Raw genomic sequence first — 17384 nt, forward strand, 5'->3', positions numbered from 1 at the left:
CTTCTAACTGCTATGAATTTGACACTGAAGTGGGCTTTCAGGCCAAAGTTATGATTGCATGGGGGCTGCAGCCTTGGACTATCTATGGTTCACTGACAGTTTTCTTTCCGGTCATATTTTCTTCTAGGATTGGAGAGTCGTATATTCCAGGCTAGGGTCTGATTGCAACAGATCCCTCCAGAGGGCTCCTTACACCTCTTATCCTCCCTTGAGTCCCCAATCCCTCTCAACTTGTTTAAATAAACTGAAAATTCCCAAGTTAGTAAAGTTCTATTAACTTATGCCCAAACATTGTGTCTGATGTACTCATGTTCCCAGACCAGTAAAGGGATCCTTTGGCTTCTCCTGTGACTGTAGGCAGAGACGGATTAAGGTCTCCTGGGGTCCTGGGCCAGAGAAGGTCCAGCCCCTGTTCCACCCCTTCCATCTGAAGCCCCAACTACGGCTCTACCATGTTCTGCCCCTTCTCCTGTGACCCCACCCCTGTTCCACCCACGGTCTCCGTTTCACCCACAGTCCTGCCCCATTCCCCCCCACACTGCAGCCCCTCGTGTGCTTTCTGCCCCCTCCCCCAACACCACTGCGGCCCCAAGACTGGAGAAGCTCTGTCCACTCGCCAGAGCCCTGGAGTCACAGTGCGGAGTGAGAGCTCCTCCAGCCCTGAGGCCATGGCAGGGAGTGAGAGCTCCTCCTGTTTCAGGGCTGCAGCTGGGATCCGGACACTGGGGCTCTGTCCTGCACCTGCCCTTCCCCCACCCGCTCAGTCCTTTTGCCAGGGACCAGGGTCAGGGCGCTGGAGCTTCCCCTGCCCACTCTGTGGCTTCTGACAGGTTTCCAGACTTCCGCTGCCCTGCAGCAGATTTCTGCTGGAGTGCCCATTTTTACAGGGCACCCCAATTGACCAGGATGGTTTAGGTTGGGCATTAGGAAAAACCTCCTGTCAGAGTGGTTAGAGCACTGGAATAAATTGCATGAGGAGATTGTTTAATCTCCATCATTGGAGATTTTTTAAGAGCAGGTTAGATAAATACCTGTCAGGGATGGTCTAGTTAATGGTTAGTCCTGTCATGACTGTAGGGGACTGGACTAGATGACCTCTTGAGGTCCCTTCCAGTCCTACGATTCTATGATTATATGAATGGTGTTTATTTTATTTTAGTCTAAAAATGTTTAAAACCTTTTCATCCATACTGTTAACATCAATTTCCCTGTTAGTTATTATTTTCTGGGAGTTGCATATAAAAAAATTGATAACCATGTACAATGAGCAATACAAAACCCATTCAGTACTAATATGCTAAAATTTCAGGGTTAATGAATCATAATCCTGTCACATTTCATATTCTAAACAACCCCGATATACTCAGTGGATAAATATATTGTACCCAGAGGACATAGATCATTACCTGAAGTGCATCCATTAATTTTACTACCTTGTGTACTGTGCATAACAAATTGTATTAGAATATTTTTAATTATATAGCACCTTATATGCAACTACTTTGGGACTGTCATTTAACATGAAGTCTACCTTGTCAAGTTTATTTATCATTAGCCATGGATCCAAGATAGAATAATGCAATATTACCTCTTGTTTTTTGTTTGTTTGTTTTTTTTAGAGCTCACAACTCATAAGGATTTTGGAATGGCAACTTCAATGAGACATACTCCTTATCACGGTAGCACTTTAAGTGTTGCTTCATTTCAAATTGATTTTGCAATCATTTTAACACATCAGAAGTTCACTGAGTATTCATTTTGATACAGTAGGTGTTTTATCCTAAATCACCATAACTATCAAGAGTCCACTCACAAATCCCCACAACCTGCTTCACTCTTTCAGTTTGCCAGCAGACTTTTAAAGTTGAGAACATTTTAAAGTAAGTGAATGCATGATCTCCTCTTTTTTGGGGGGTGGGGGAGAGGGGGTAACAGGACCTAGCAGGTTCTTGCTGACATTTGGCCAACGGGAAGCAGAGCAAGACCTCCTGTGGGTTACAGCCAGAACCCAAAAACAGCCGAGATTGCCCCAGAAATAGCCAGGAGCAGCAGCAGTAGTGAGAGAAGAGGTTCTGCCTGGAGCCCTAAGAATTGCTATTTTGGCAAGGCTAACCTCCCTTTAGGAGGCACTCCCAGCCGGAGGAATAACATTCCCTTCACTTTGCATAATGACAGGTTTCAGAGCAGCAGCCGTGTTAGTCTGTATTCACAAAAAGAAAAGGAGTACTTGTGGCACCTTAGAGACTAACCAATTTATTTGAGCATAGGCTTTCATGAGCTACAGCTCACTTCATCGGATGCATTCAGTGGAAAATACAGTGAGGAGATTTATATACACACAGAACATGAAAAAATGGGTGTTTATCATGCACACTGTAAGGAGAGTGATCACTTAAGATGAGCTATTACCAGCAGGAGAGTGGGGCAGGGAGAAAACCTTTTGTAGTGATAATCAAGGTGGGCCATTTCCAGCAGTTAACAAGAAGGAACAGTGCGGGGGGGGGGGTGTGGGGGGAAATAGACAAGGGGAAATAGTTTTACTTTGTGTAATGACTCAACCACTCCCAGTCTCTATTCAAGCCTAAGTTAATTGTATCCAATTTGCAAATTAATTCCAATTCAGCAGTCTCTTGTTGGAGTCTGTTTTTGAAGTCTTTTTGTTGAAGAATAGCCACTTTTAGGTCAGAAATCGAGGGACTAGAGAGATTGAAGTGTTCTCCGACTGGTTTATGAATGTTATAATTCTTGACGTCTGATTTGTGTCCATTTATTCTTTTACGTAGAGACGGTCCAGTTTGACCAATGTACATGGCAGAGGGGCATTGCTGGCACATGATGGCATATATCACATTGGTAGATGTGCAGGTGAACGAGCCTCTGATAGTGTGGCTGATGTGATTAGGCCCTATGATGGTGTCCCCTGAATAGATATGTGGACACAGTTGGCAACGGGCTTTATTGCAAGGATAGGTTCCTGGGTTAGTGGTTCTGTTGTGTGGTGTGTGGTTGCTGGTGAGTATTTGCTTCAGGTTGCGGGGCTGTCTGTAAGCAAGGACTGGCCTGTCTCCCAAGATTTGTGAGAGCGATGAGTCGTCCTTAGGATAGGTTGGGATAGGTTAGGATAGGTTGTAGATCCTCGATGATGCGTTGGAGAGGTTTTAGCTGGGGGCTGAAGGTGACGGCTAATGGCGTTCTGTTATTTTCTTTGTTGGGCCTGTCCTGTAGCAAGTGACTTCTGGGTACTCTTCTGGCTCTGTCAATCTGTTTCTTCACTGCAGCAGCAGGTGGGTATTGTAGTTGTAAGAATGCTTGATAGAGATCTTGTAGGTATTTGTCTCTGTCTGAGGGGTTGGAGCAAATGCAGTTGTATCGTAGAGCTTGGCTGTAGACAATGGATCGTGTGGTGTGGTCTGGGTGAAAGCTGGAGGCATGTAGGTAGGACTAGCGGTCCTACAAAAGGTTTTCTCCCCGCCCTCTTCCCCCCCCACCCCACTCTCCTGCTGGTAATAGCTCATCTTAAGTGATCACTCTCCTTACAGTGTGCATGATAAACACCCATTTTTTCATGTTCTGTGTATATATAAATCTCCTCACTGTATTTTCCACTGAATGCATCCGATGAAGTGAGCTGTAGCTCACGAAAGCTTATGCTCAAATAAATTGGTTAGTCTCTAAGGTGCCACAAGTACTCCTTTTCTTTTTGCAGATACAGACTAACATGGCTACTACTCTGAAACCTGTCATTATGCAAGGCACTGCATTTAGCCGTATGGAGTGGAAATCTATCAACTTCATGAAAAAACTCATACAGATACAGACAGACATCATCTTCCTTTCCAAATGCAAACAGATGGACATCGTACCAAAAGGACTGAAGGTAAAAAATCCATTACAATCTACATACCACACAGACTATGTTGACAGCTTGTGCCACACATTCTCAAAGAAACTGCGGAACCACCTGATCAACATCCTCTACAGCAAACAGGGAAAGATTAAGAATGAGCTCTCAAAAATGGATACTCTCATAAAAAAACAACCTTCCACACAAACTTCCTCGTGGCCGGACTTTACTAAAACTAGACAAGCCATTTACAACACACACTTTGCTTCTCTACAAAAGAAAAAGGACACTAAACTATCTAAACTACTGCATGCCACAAGAGGCCACAGCAATGGTTCCCTTAACCCACTCACCAATATTGTTAATCTATCCAACTATATTCTTAGCCCAGCAGAAGCATCTGTCCTATCTCGGGGCCTCTCCTTCTGCCCCTCCACCCCCACGAACACGATACAGTTCTGTGGTGACCTAGAATCCTATTTTCGACGTCTCCGACTCAAGGAATATTTCTAACATACCTCTGAACAACATACTAATCCACAGATACCTTCCTACCAACACTACAAAAAGAAAGATTCTGGGTGGACTCCTCCTGAAGGTCGAAACAACAGACTGGACTTCTACATAGAGTGCTTCCGCCGACGTGCATGGGCTGAAATTGTGGAAAAGCAGCATCACTTGCCCCATAACCTTAGCAGTGCAGAACACAATGCCATCCACAGCCTCAGAAACAACTCTGACATCATAGTCAAAAAGGCTGAGAAAGGAGGTGCTGTTGTCATCATGAATAGGTCGGAATATGAACAAGAGGATGCTCGGCAGCTCTCCAGCACCACTTTCTACAAGCAATTACCCTCTGATCCCACTGAGGGTTACCAAAAGAAACTACACCATTTGCTCAAGAAACTCCCTGAAAAAGCACAAGAACAAATCTGCACAGACACACCCCTGGAACCCCGACCTGGGCTATTCTATCTGCTACCCAAGATCCATAAACCTGGAAATCCTGGGCGCCCCATCATCTCAGGCATTGGCACCCTGACAGCAGGATTGTCTGGCTATGTAGACTCCCTCCTCAGGACCTACGCTACAAGCACTCCCAGCTATCTTCGAGACACCACTGACTTCCTGAGGAAACTACAATCCATCGGTGATCTTCCTGAAAAAACCATCCTGGCCACTATGGATGTAGAAGCCCTCTACACCAACATTCCACACAAAGATGGACTACAAGCCGTCAGGAACAGTATCCCCAATAATGTCACAGCAAACCTGGTGGCTGAACTTTGTGACTTTGTCCTCACCCATAACTATTTCACATTTGGGGACAATGTATACCTTCAAATCAGCGGTACTGCTATGGGTACCCGCATGGCTCCACAGTATGCCAACATTTTTATGGCTGACTTAGAACAACGCTTCCTCAGCTCTCGTCCCCTAATGCCCCTACTCTACTTGCGCTACATTGATGACATCTTCATCATTTAGACCCATGGAAAAGAAGCCCTTGAGGAATTCCACCATGATTTCAACAATTTCCATCCTACCACCAACCTCAGCCTGGACCAGTCCACACAGGAGATCCACTTCCTGGACATTACAGTGCTAATAAGCGATGGTCACATAAACACCACCCTATACCGGAAACCTACTGACCGCTATTCCTACCTACATGCCTCCAGCTTTCACCTAGACCACACCACACGATCCATTGTCTACAGCCAAGCTCTACGATACAACTGCATTTGCTCCAACCCCTCAGACAGAGACAAATACCTACAAGATCTCTATCAAGCATTCTTACAACTACAATACACACCTGCTGCTGCAGCGAAGAAACAGATTGACAGAGCTAGAAGAGTACCCAGAAGTCACTTGCTACAGGACAGGCCCATCAAAGAAAATAACAGAACGCCACTAGCCGTCACCTTCAGCCCCCAACTAAAACCTCTCCAACGCATCATCAAGGATCTACAACCTATCCTAAAGGACGACTCATCGCTCTCACAAATCTTGGGAGACAGGCCAGTCCTTGCTTACAGACAGCCCCGCAACCTGAAGCAAATACTCACCAGCAACAACACACCACACAACAGAACCACTAACCCAGGAACCTATCCATGCAACAAAGCCCGTTGCCAACTGTGTCCACATATCTATTCAGGGGACACCATCATAGGGCCTAATCACATCAGCCACACTATCAGAGGCTCGTTCACCTGCACATCTACCAATGTGATATATGCCATCATGTGCCAGCAATGCCCCTCTGCCATGTACATTGGTCAAACTGGACAGTCTCTACGTAAAAGAATAAATGGACACAAATCAGACGTCAAGAATTATAACATTCATAAACCAGTCGGAGAACACTTCAATCTCTCTAGTCCCTCGATTTCTGACCTAAAAGTGGCTATTCTTCAACAAAAAGACTTCAAAAACAGACTCCAACAAGAGACTGCTGAATTGGAATTAATTTGCAAATTGGATACAATTAACTTAGGCTTGAATAGAGACTGGGAGTGGTTGAGTCATTACACAAAGTAAAACTATTTCCCCTTGTCTATTTCCCCCCACACCCCCGCACTGTTCCTTCTTGTTAACTGCTGGAAATGGCCCACCTTGATTATCACTACAAAAGGTTTTCTCCCTGCCCCACTCTCCTGCTGGTAATAGCTCATCTTAAGTGATCACTCTCCTTACAGTGTGCATGATAAACACCCATTTTTTCATGTTCTGTGTGTATATAAATCTCCTCACTGTATTTTCCACTGAATGCATCCGATGAAGTGAGCTGTAGCTCATGAAAGCTTATGCTCAAATAAATTGGTTAGTCTCTAAGGTGCCACAAGTACTCCTTTTCTTATTCCCATCACCGTCATAGGCATTTTCCTGCCTGAAGCATCAGGTGGGAGTGAAGCACCTTGACGTCTGTAGACACTAGTGATGACAACAGAATGTTTTTTCTCTAAACATTATTCTCTATCTCCTGACTGGCTGTGTGCCACAACCTATTCTTATCCCTTTATTGCTGTACTCAAAGTGCCTATACTCCATCCTTCCCTCCAGTGTTCCTCTTTCCATTCCTTCCTTTCCACCACTCTTTTGTTCCTATTTCCCCACCTGACCTCTGTTCCATAATAACAAAGAAGTAAAGTAAAGAAAAACAAACTAAGACATGTATTCATCATTACCCTGATCATTTCTCTCTTATGATGTCTTCCACCCTTTGATTTTTGTCTGGTTTATGTTTTAAATTCTTCACCTTCCTATCTGCCCATGAATTTCAGCAGTGGTCTAAATTTTAAATAAATATAAATTAACTTGTTGGATGTCTAGTACATGATCTTATAAGAACAGAAGATAAATTGTTGTAATCACATGATACTACTGAACAATTTCTGCAAGGAACATATTGTGTATTGGGTACCATAATAGTACTAGGTGTACCACAAATGAGTTGGAGCTTCCATTTTGTCAAGCTTCTAAAAGTTAAATAAATTAAGCATCTCTTCTTCCAAATCAACCACATATTTCTCCCTCCTTCCAGGCCCCAGTCTAACTGTCTCCGCCAAATCCAAAAAACGTTCTCTAAACACAACTTCCTGACACTGTGATGATATATCTAATGGGAAAGGAGGAAGATATTTAATCATGGCACTCTGTCTACAGAGCTCTGGTCATCTGCTCTGTTGAAACCTTGGGCTCTCTGGAGCTTCACCAGAATCTCCTCCAGACTGCACTGTGCTAATAAAATTTGCAACTGACACAACGTTGGGAGGTATAGCCAATATGGAGGATGACTGGAATATCATACAAGAAGATCTGGATGACCTTTTAAACTGGAGTAATAGAAATGGGATGATATTTAATAGTGCAAAGTGCAACATCATGAATTTAGGGACTAACAACAACAATTTTTGCTGTAAGTGGGGATTTATCAGAGGAGCAGCAATACCTGGGTGTATTGATTGATCACAGGATGACTATGAGCCATCAATGTGATTCAGCCATGAAAAAAGGCTAACACAATCCTAGGACGCATCAGGTGAGGTATTTCCAGTAGAGAAAGGGAAGTATGAGTACCATGATGCAAGGCACTGGTGAGATCTCATCTGGAATACTGTATGCAATTCTGGTCTCCCATGTTTCAGAAAGATGAATTCAAACTGGAACAGGTGCAGAGATGGGCGAGTAGGATGATCCAAGGAAGGGAAAACCTACCTTATGAGAGGAGACTCAAAGAGCATGGCTTGTTTAGCCTAACCAAAAGAAGGCTGAGGGGAGATATGATTGCTCTCTATAAATACATCCAAGGGATAAACACCAGGGAGGAAGAGCAGTTATTTAAAGTAAGCACCATTGTGGACACAAGAACAAATGGCTATAAACTAGCCATCAACAAATTTAAGCTTGAAATAGGCAAAGGTTTCTAACCAACAGAGGAGTGAAGTTCTGGAACCACCTTCCAAGGGAAGCAATGGGGGGAAAAAAACTAACTGGCTTCAGGACTGAGCTTGAAAAGTTTATAGAGGGGATTGTATGATGGGACTGCGTACGGTGACATGTGGCCCATCGGTGACTGCCATTTGCAAAAATCCCCAACTGCTGGAGATGGGACACTAGCTGGGCAGGGCTCTGAATTACTACAGAAAATTCTTTCCCAGGTATCTGCCTGGCAGGTCTTATCCACATGCTCAGAGTCTAGATGATCACAATGGTTCCTTCTGACCTAAAAATCTATGAGTCCCGCCTTTGATTCTGAATGAACTCTAGATTAACAAAATTTGAAGTAAACAATCTATAAGAAATTTTCAGATAGTTTAGGTGCTGATCCCAAAATGGATTTCAACAACAGGCACAGAGAGAGAGAGTGAAATTATCTGAATTATTCTGAATCTTAAAAAGTTTACACGTTTAACACAATTTGAGATTTATGCTTAGAGTTGAGGTAAACTTCTGTTTTTTGTTCAATCCCAGTCTGGAGGTAATCCTATTTAATAACAAATGTATTAACTCATAATGAATTGGAAGATTTAGACAGATAGAAAATTCACAGTACTTACAATTCCAAAAGTTTGCATATGACAGTTAACTTCCTCCCCACTCAAGATATAATACTAAACACTTTGCCACATATTCCTGTTCACAGCAAGTGAAAAAGCTTAGTTAAAATAATCTGTCTAATTCTCCTCTGCTGAGAATATTTATCTCATTTTACACTTTAACCTTGTGGTAATTATTGCACTTCTTATTTACTCTGTACTCTACTCATTTTGGAATTGTCTTTGCAGCTGTGGTGTATGTGGAAGTTCCATAAATATCAGGCTGAACAGCTGTGAAGGCAGCTCCCTTTTCCAAAAGGGTACTTGCCCCTCTAAAATTGCCAGTAAGGGAGAGTTCCTCCTTACACAGACAACTAAGATGTTGTTCTAGCCAGGGTGGAGTCATGTACTCCTGGGAACAAGACTGTCATGATGCAAAGCATGAGGTCAGAAGAAATGAAAGGGCCACGCTCAGTTACACTGATCCACAGCTAGCATGCTCAGTGCCAAAGTCCTAGTGGGAAGACACGTTCCTTCCGATAGACTGAGATTTGGGAAACCTCATCCTGTCTTTAAGGGGCCGCCTTCAACAATTATGCACAATCCTTGCTGCTACTTTAAGCAACAGTGGCAAGTGTCCTCCCTCCAAACAGCATATCATCATAAATAAATGTTACTTATTAATGAAAGAACCAAACCAGAAGTGAGTTTGGACCTCTTCCTCTCACTATGACCTCATAACCAGAGTTACTACATCATAATATCAGCCGCATGCATGCACCATTTTGGGAGGCAAGGGGGGAACAGAGAATCACGAGTTACAAGAGGGAATTTCAGATGGAAGTGATCGTCTGTTTGATACTAAGGGTAGTTGACACCTAGGCTTTGGAACAAAGAGGTGGTTGTGTCATGATACCAGTTCCTGAGGCTACTGGTTCTCCAACTGAAACCAAAAGTAGACAGCAAAAAAATGCAAACGGAATTGCCACCAGGGCAGTCAAGTGCAGTGTTGTTCCTCCCAGCCATGAGGCAAAATAGAAGAAGGAGATTTTTTATATTTTCTTATCTGCACTACATGGACCTGACTCTTGACTCAATTGGCTCAATGTGCACATAGCAAATAGTGCCTTACAAGGCTGGCACAATCCAGGGAAAGTATTCTTCCAGGCCAAATCGATTATTTTTAATACCAATTAAAAGAAAAATCTGCTATAGATATTTTGTACATGACCAACCATGGAAAAGGTCAGGATAAGGACTCTGTCCCAAGCAGGGTGGAAGTTTCTTGAGGTTCTGCCTCACAGACTTTCCTCTGCATTGCTCCTTGTGTTTAGGAATTAGACCATTAAAATCTGTCTATCCTTGAAATCTATGACAACTTGGCAGGTCAGGGCCATTGCTTGAGGTACTGTGCCTACACACTGATGCTGGGATGACTCCACAACTACCTAGGCTCATGGACATTTGGTTAGCATGGCAATTTAGTATTTTATTCACTTGTGAAGTTAAGTTCTCTGCTGTTTATCATAACAATTAAAGAAAGCCTGCAACTTCAAATAGCAACCCATTCAATTTTACACTCCACTCTCTGGTAGTAGTTCCTTAGTAGTTAGTTCCTTAACTCATTTTGAACTTGTTGAAGGTCAGCTCTATTGCAACTGCACTGTGTAGGCCCAAAATTTTGGAAGAGCTATGGATCCACAAGATAGTGGCAGATGTGGATACTCAGCACTTCTAATGCTGCCAATTTTGATTGTAAGCATTTGTCTAACAGCTTCCTCCACGATACTGCATTCTTGCTTGTACTGTTGAGAGCCACAGTTAAGAAAGCCTTTTTATTGTCATTATTGTTTTCCAATATTTAATTTACCGTGTTCAACCACTACATAATAAAGTAACTAATGAACACTAAACTGAGATACTTGAGCAAACACTAAGTTGCAAGCTGTTTATATTTTGTTTGTATGAAAATGGTAGTAAAGGAGGAACATAACATTCAACCCACTTAGGTCCAGAGTCTGCCCTCCTTATTTTCATTACTACAATCATATTTGACAAATAATTCCATTTCATCAGTGGGACTATCCACAAATTAAGGTGGGTCAGCATAGCAGAATCTGCCCCTAGTTACTAGTAGAATTGTTGTAGATTTTATTGTAGTGCTGGGAATTATTTGCTGTAACAAAGATGACAATATCTGGTTCTAGTTTGTCAAGTTGCACTCAAAAACACATACCACTGCAATTTTTCATCAGTGTATATTTCTCCTGTTTTACAATAAAACCTTTTTCTTTTCCTAGAAAATAAAATCTAAAAGCTCACAACATATCAGTCAAGTCTGGAAATTAACAGGAAATTTGACAAATTCAATCATCAGTATGTGATGGGGCTTCTGCCCCACATGGGACTCTAAGGGGTTAATAGAGCCCTAAGGAGGCAGCCAATCAGAGAAGGGCTGAGGGGAGCAGCTAATCAGGGCCAAGCAGGCCCATATAAAAAGGAAATTGCAGAGGAGGATAGTTGTCTGCTGGAAGCCCAGGGAGGAAGGAGTGTGTCTCTGGAGAGCTGAGAGAGTGTTGGGAGCAGGGACCGGGAGAGAGAGAGCTCCTGGCTGGCTGCTGGGGTTTGCAGGCTGAGGCCCTGAGGCAAGGGAAAAGAGGATGCTGGGGCCATGAGGAAGTGGCCAGACAATTTGCTGCAATAGCCACTAAAGGAAGTGGTTGAACAGCAGACTTCAGGTCCTCTGGAAGTGGGGAGCACAGTGTGAGGCACGGCCGGAGGGCTGTGTCGCTGAAGAGGATGCTGCTGTCCTTGGAAAGACATGGGTCCTAGAGCAGGAGTGACGGTGGTATGGCACTACCCGAAGAGGGCACACTACCATGTAGAGCTAATTCCCAAGACAAACAGCAGGAGGTGCCAGAGTGGTGAGTGAACCCCGTTACAAAGTAAAATAAGGTGTTTTTTTTTAATCTGAAATTTGGATAAACCATTACATTTGAATTTTTAAATAACAGAAATCTCTTCCAAAGTATAATTAGAATTCTCTGTACTCTGCTACAATATAAAATATTGCAAAAGCCATATAATCAGATATGATTAATTTTCAAAATGTCTAAGAATTGTGACTATATTCAAAGCTCGTGCTCTCTGAAATAATTTCAAATGAACTATGGTCTCTTCAAAAGTTTAATATAGTCAGAAAGTAAGATTTGAATCCTAGTTTCTGTGCAGAACTGACTAACAACACATAGTGCACTATTGTGAGCATTATAGTTTGCTACATTTCCTTTCATGGTGGTAAAGTTCTGTTTTTGTTTCCACCCCTTTCCAATGAATAGCTCTAACATTAAAAAATAATAAGAAAATTGTGATTTTAACAGCTCAGGCTAGAGCAATAGGGCAGTTCACTTATGCTTGAATATCAAAGAAATGGTAAAAGGTTATAGCATGTTCAAGCCAATTCACTTGTTAGAAGAGATCAAAAGGAGATGTTGTTTGTATTGTTTTCACCTATCTGTATTCTGTTGTCTTCTGTTACATTATGTATACCCTGTAATTAGATAATCCTAGATCAAAGGTGTATTTGCTTGATGTTTAAACTTCATGAAAACGAATGAAAGATTATTTGGATTCCTGTAACAAAATGCATTATGTATGCATCTGTAATTGGCCTGCCCATCAAACAGAATTGAAGCTTTGGAACTGTAAATGAAGAAGCATACTAACTTCAAAGCATGGGTCATAGTGTTCAACAATGGGAAATCCACAGTCTGCATTTAGTCAACAGACAAAAAGTCCATGCTGTGATGGAGATACTTGCCAGATTGCTTTCCAGGGCAAACTGCTATAAGAGTGGATCCAGGGAGCGATGTTGTATCTCTGAACTGCTTTGGATTATAACAGGGTGGAATACTGAATAAATGGCCCGAGATCCCATCACTACATCTCTGCTATCATATTGGATTTACAAACTTTGACTCAACTGTTAATGTATTTTACCTCTTTTAACCTCTCAATAACCGATTTCTTTTTCTTAGCTAATAAACCTTTATTTAGTTTACTAGAGAAATTGGCTATCAGCGTTGTCTTTGGTGTGAGATCCAGAGTATCCATTGACCTCGGGTGACTGAGCCTTTGAGGTTGGGAGTAACCTGTGAGGTGATTTTTTCTTTTAATAACCTTTCATCACAAAGTCCAGCTTGTCTGGGTGGTAAAGAGGGGCGGGAGAGCCTAAGGGGACTGTCTGTGGCTCCATGGTAAGACTAATACAGTAATCCAGGAGTGCACATTTGTTACTGGCTTGGTGAAATCTAATTATAGAATATACAGTCAGTTTGGGGTTTCTGTACTATTTTCTAACAAGGTGACCTGAAACTGGCTCTCTCAGTGGTGGGTCACTCCAGACAGAGTGACAAAAATATAAAGCAAAATTAACTTACCATTCCATTCAGAAAGTGCTTTGCTAACAGAATTCTTGTGTATTTATTCCATCCCTAGGATTATCATCTAATTCAACCCCCATATCATTACCATTCACCATCTGTTCCACCAAGGCCTCCGCTGATCTGCTGGTGTCTTGCAGTTTCCTGTACTTCTCAGACTTTTCTCTCTCGATGGCCTGTAGTATGACAGGAAAGGTGAGAATTTAGACAGAGATTTTGAAGACATCAAATAATTAATCTGTACATCTTCTACGGCCACGAAATCTTTTTACCCTGTAAAATCGCCCGGCTCACCTCCTGACTTGGCAACAGAACAAATCACACAAAGTTGGATATGCTTCTGGCCACATAACTTTAGGAAAGCAAGGTTGAATACATAAATCTCTACGTGCAAGCATGACAAGATTATTTGATAAACAACACATGTAGGTACTTTATAGACAAACAACACACAGGTATTTATATATAGAATCCGAATTGTTCAAAGCCCAGGATCAGAGAATGAAAAAATTGTCTGTTGAATAGGTTTCATATAGAGAAATATTAAACTTGATCCTTCACAGGGCTGTGTGACCTCAGTTCCCACAGATTTTGATATGAGTGGAGGGTGCATAGCCCATCACAGGATTGCTCAGAGCACTGCAGGATTCATCCCATATGGCTTTGACTTATTTGCTTACTATGTATTAGCCAACCTTTTCAAACTTACATGGCTAAAGTTGGACATCCTAATCCGTATTTAGGTATATTTAAGGTATGACTTCACTGCTGAATTAACTAGAACTTCTATTCAAGTATTGTCCCTAGTAGCCCCCCGCTCATCCACACACAAAACCTTCTTACCCAAATTTAGTAGTGTTTTCAATCTGGGCTAGTTGCAATAGCTGGGGTATGGTTTACAATCTGCTTGTATTTAGGCTAGTAACCTGCCCATGTTGCAGAAGGATGCAGGCTAATCATTCAAGTGCTGATAGTTCTCCAATGCCTTCCCACAATTTCCCCATGTGCCCAGAAGGTCAGACAAGTTCTACCAAGATTCAGTGGGAAATAATCAGAGAGGCTCATCTTACTGCATCACAAAAGATCCTTGAGATATACATCCAGAAGTCCTAATGCCTCACACAGGTGAGTGCAGCACCAGTGAGAACACAGTAACCCAAGCTGGACTTTGCAGTGTGGCTGGTCCCACCCAGAAGCTGATCACTCATGCTGAATGTGCAGTGAAGACATACTCTAAGGGGCCTGACTATAAAAAGCGTAGAGAGCCCTCACAACTTGATACCTAAGTATAGATTTAGATGACTAACATTACACTCCTTATTTACATAGATAAGTATATATAAACACACTTTTTAAAGTGATACTGGACTTGAAATATCTTTTTAAAATGCATTTATTTTAACAGAGATAATTAGTGCATTAAATAGTAATACCAATACTATTCTGTTGAGAAAACACCTAATTTGTATATCACAACTACCAGTGGGTGAATTAACAACAGCAATGCTCAAAACGCCTCAAATTAATTCAAAATGGATTCTCACTTCAAAATCATCATGCTAACACAGAATCATACACAGTAAAAATGGACTTTGAGAAAAATTCTTTTCACTGTACCTGAAAATTTGGGGATTTTGCATATTTTTGTATCAAAATGAATGGCTTGGGGGGAAAAAAAAAGGAAATTGGAAAGTACAAATGTATATTTTAAAAATGAATTTAAGCCCTGATTCTACAATGGGATACATAAAGACAGAATCTGACCATGCAAAAATCCCCAGTGATGCTAATGTAGCAGATAGAGCCTAACTGTGAACATCTTATACCAGGCCTGGGGCTTCAGAGAGCCACCTTCCACAGCCTCACACAGTTCTATTCACACATACCCAAGGCCTACCACTATCTCATTCTATGTTTTATTGTGAATTATATATACTCATAGTTGCTACCTATTATAATAGGTATTTCATCATACATTTTAATAATTTTAAACGTCCACTGTAACAATGTGCAAATTTTAGAAATACTTATATCAATTTAATTTTGTGCAAATAATGTATCTTAAAAAATGAAGATGAGAATTGATATTTAGTGAGGAATTAAATTTGGGAATACTTTGGTAAGCATATGTTTTATTATACATTTATTTGTACATTATACACACACAGAGACGTTATGGACTGATGCATGATAGTGTGATGTGGTATCTAGGTTTTATCAGAATGAATTTAAGATGACTGCATTACTCACTCATGGCTTGCATGAGTCATTCCTAACAAGTACAAATAAAATCTTTATACCACACCATCGTGTGTTGTGTGTGTATATATATGCCACATAAATTACAGAAAAACTTTTGTAGAAATGCACTTTAGAGAGCTTTAAAAATGGACATGGGATTTTTTTTTGGGGGGGGGGGGGGCGTCTCACTCTGCCTGTAAAGCCAGATGATGTAGTTACCATTGGTCTAACTGTAAAGAGCCCAGAAGGAACCATAAAAACTACTCTAATCTATATATAGATGATTTATATAGATTTTTATGTATTTATATATAGAATATTGATTTTTCTAAGCATAAAAATGACAAGGCATTTAAGTCTGTGATCCTGAACCTTCCAAGGCCAAACACAAATACTGTGAGTCCCAGTGGAAAGTTCAGAAACTCCCCTTCCATATGATAAGAAGTTCCTGTTTCCAGAAGATAACAGACTTTTCATAGTTTTTACATTTTTACATCTATAGAAAACATGTCACTAGCCCAAGACAAATTTCACCTTTTGAGGTCCTGAACAGAGGTAGTATTTTGGGGGCAAAAGGAGCAAACATTTACTGCTGCTTATCAATGCTGATTAGTATTGTCCCACTGTTACCTGTGCTCCCCCCAGCTCCTTGCTATATCCACCAGTTGTCTATTTTATTCTGAGACTGTAAACTCCTAGGACTTTCTCTTCATTAGATATATGTACAGTACTTAGCACAATTGGGTGGGGGGATTCCTAGGTGACAATGCAATCCAAATAAATAGTAATGATTGTCATCATCTTGGCAGGCTGATTGTTTTTTAAAGTGACTTTTTAAAAGCTGACTGGAGGGGGTGGGGGGAGGATAAGTCTCATAAGTGATGGATTAAGGAGCAGAGGGTAGATGAACTAGTCAAAGTCGCATGATGAACTGAGGAACCACATGTATTAATTTCTCACATGGATAGAATTGCCACGTGAGTGGGGTGTGTGTCACCGCCCCCCCCATGTGCATGTGTGTCCATACAAAAAGCTGATAAATATAATGTTAAGGTTGCATTCAAAAGTCTGGAAATGCCAAAAAAAAGTGGCCTACACAACATGAATTCTGCTCCCTTGTGTGTATGCATTTTGAGATACTTTGAGATTATTTTTAAATACATGATCACATTTTTCCACAGGTCCTATCATTATTAATTCTGCAGGCTCAACAGTGCACAGTGACTGAAATAACTTTTAAATATTTATGATTAGCCTCATACTTTATTTCCCCATGCCTATAAATGGTGCATCACCCATCCCTGCACTGAATAAGGCAGGGGGTCCTGTCAACACCCCTCTCATTTACCTCTTCAATCCTCCTTCATTCATTATGCATTTCTCATCTTCTGTCATGATTGAGGTAGTACTCTTCTGGACCCAAGGCTTATTCACTACACAAGTGGTTTGAGGTTAAGGTTGTGCAGAAAACCTTAATTTTGGCATTTCCAAACCTTTGAGTGCTACACATCAGAACCTTAACAACTGCAGTAGTCAAACATTTTCTGAGGGAAAGTTTTTTCCATTGGAAAATAGGGCTTTATTTTTTAAAAAAATCTATATTTTTCACACAAAAATATTGTCAATCAATTTTTCATCTTTCAATATTTTTCTGGAAAAATAAAACATTTTGGAAACAAAACATTTGTGGGAAAATATCCTTAAGCATTTTTCTATTTTAAAATGCAAATTTTGCCTCACCTTCTGACTACTCTTCAATTAGAAAAAGCTGTGAAAAAAGTCGAAGTGTGGAAAACCCTGCTTTCCCATGCA

The 17384-nt window shown here is 41.3% G+C and overlaps 1 protein-coding gene across 7 annotated transcripts in view; it reads right to left on the reverse strand.

Annotated features, from left to right (window-relative positions):
* DMD (dystrophin) overlaps positions 1 to 17384 on the reverse strand; it is a 1912888-nt gene that overhangs the window by 1201044 nt on the left and 694460 nt on the right. For all 7 annotated transcript variants that reach the window (XM_043538015.1, XM_043538014.1, XM_043538013.1 and 4 more), the window contains one exon: positions 13420 to 13507. In XM_043538015.1, coding sequence (XP_043393950.1) covers positions 13420 to 13507 — 88 coding nt within the window. The remainder of the gene's footprint in view (positions 1 to 13419; positions 13508 to 17384) is intronic.

The sequence above is a fragment of the Chelonia mydas genome, chromosome 1 (assembly GCF_015237465.2).
Source record: "Chelonia mydas isolate rCheMyd1 chromosome 1, rCheMyd1.pri.v2, whole genome shotgun sequence".
Classification (NCBI taxonomy): domain Eukaryota; kingdom Metazoa; phylum Chordata; order Testudines; family Cheloniidae; genus Chelonia; species Chelonia mydas.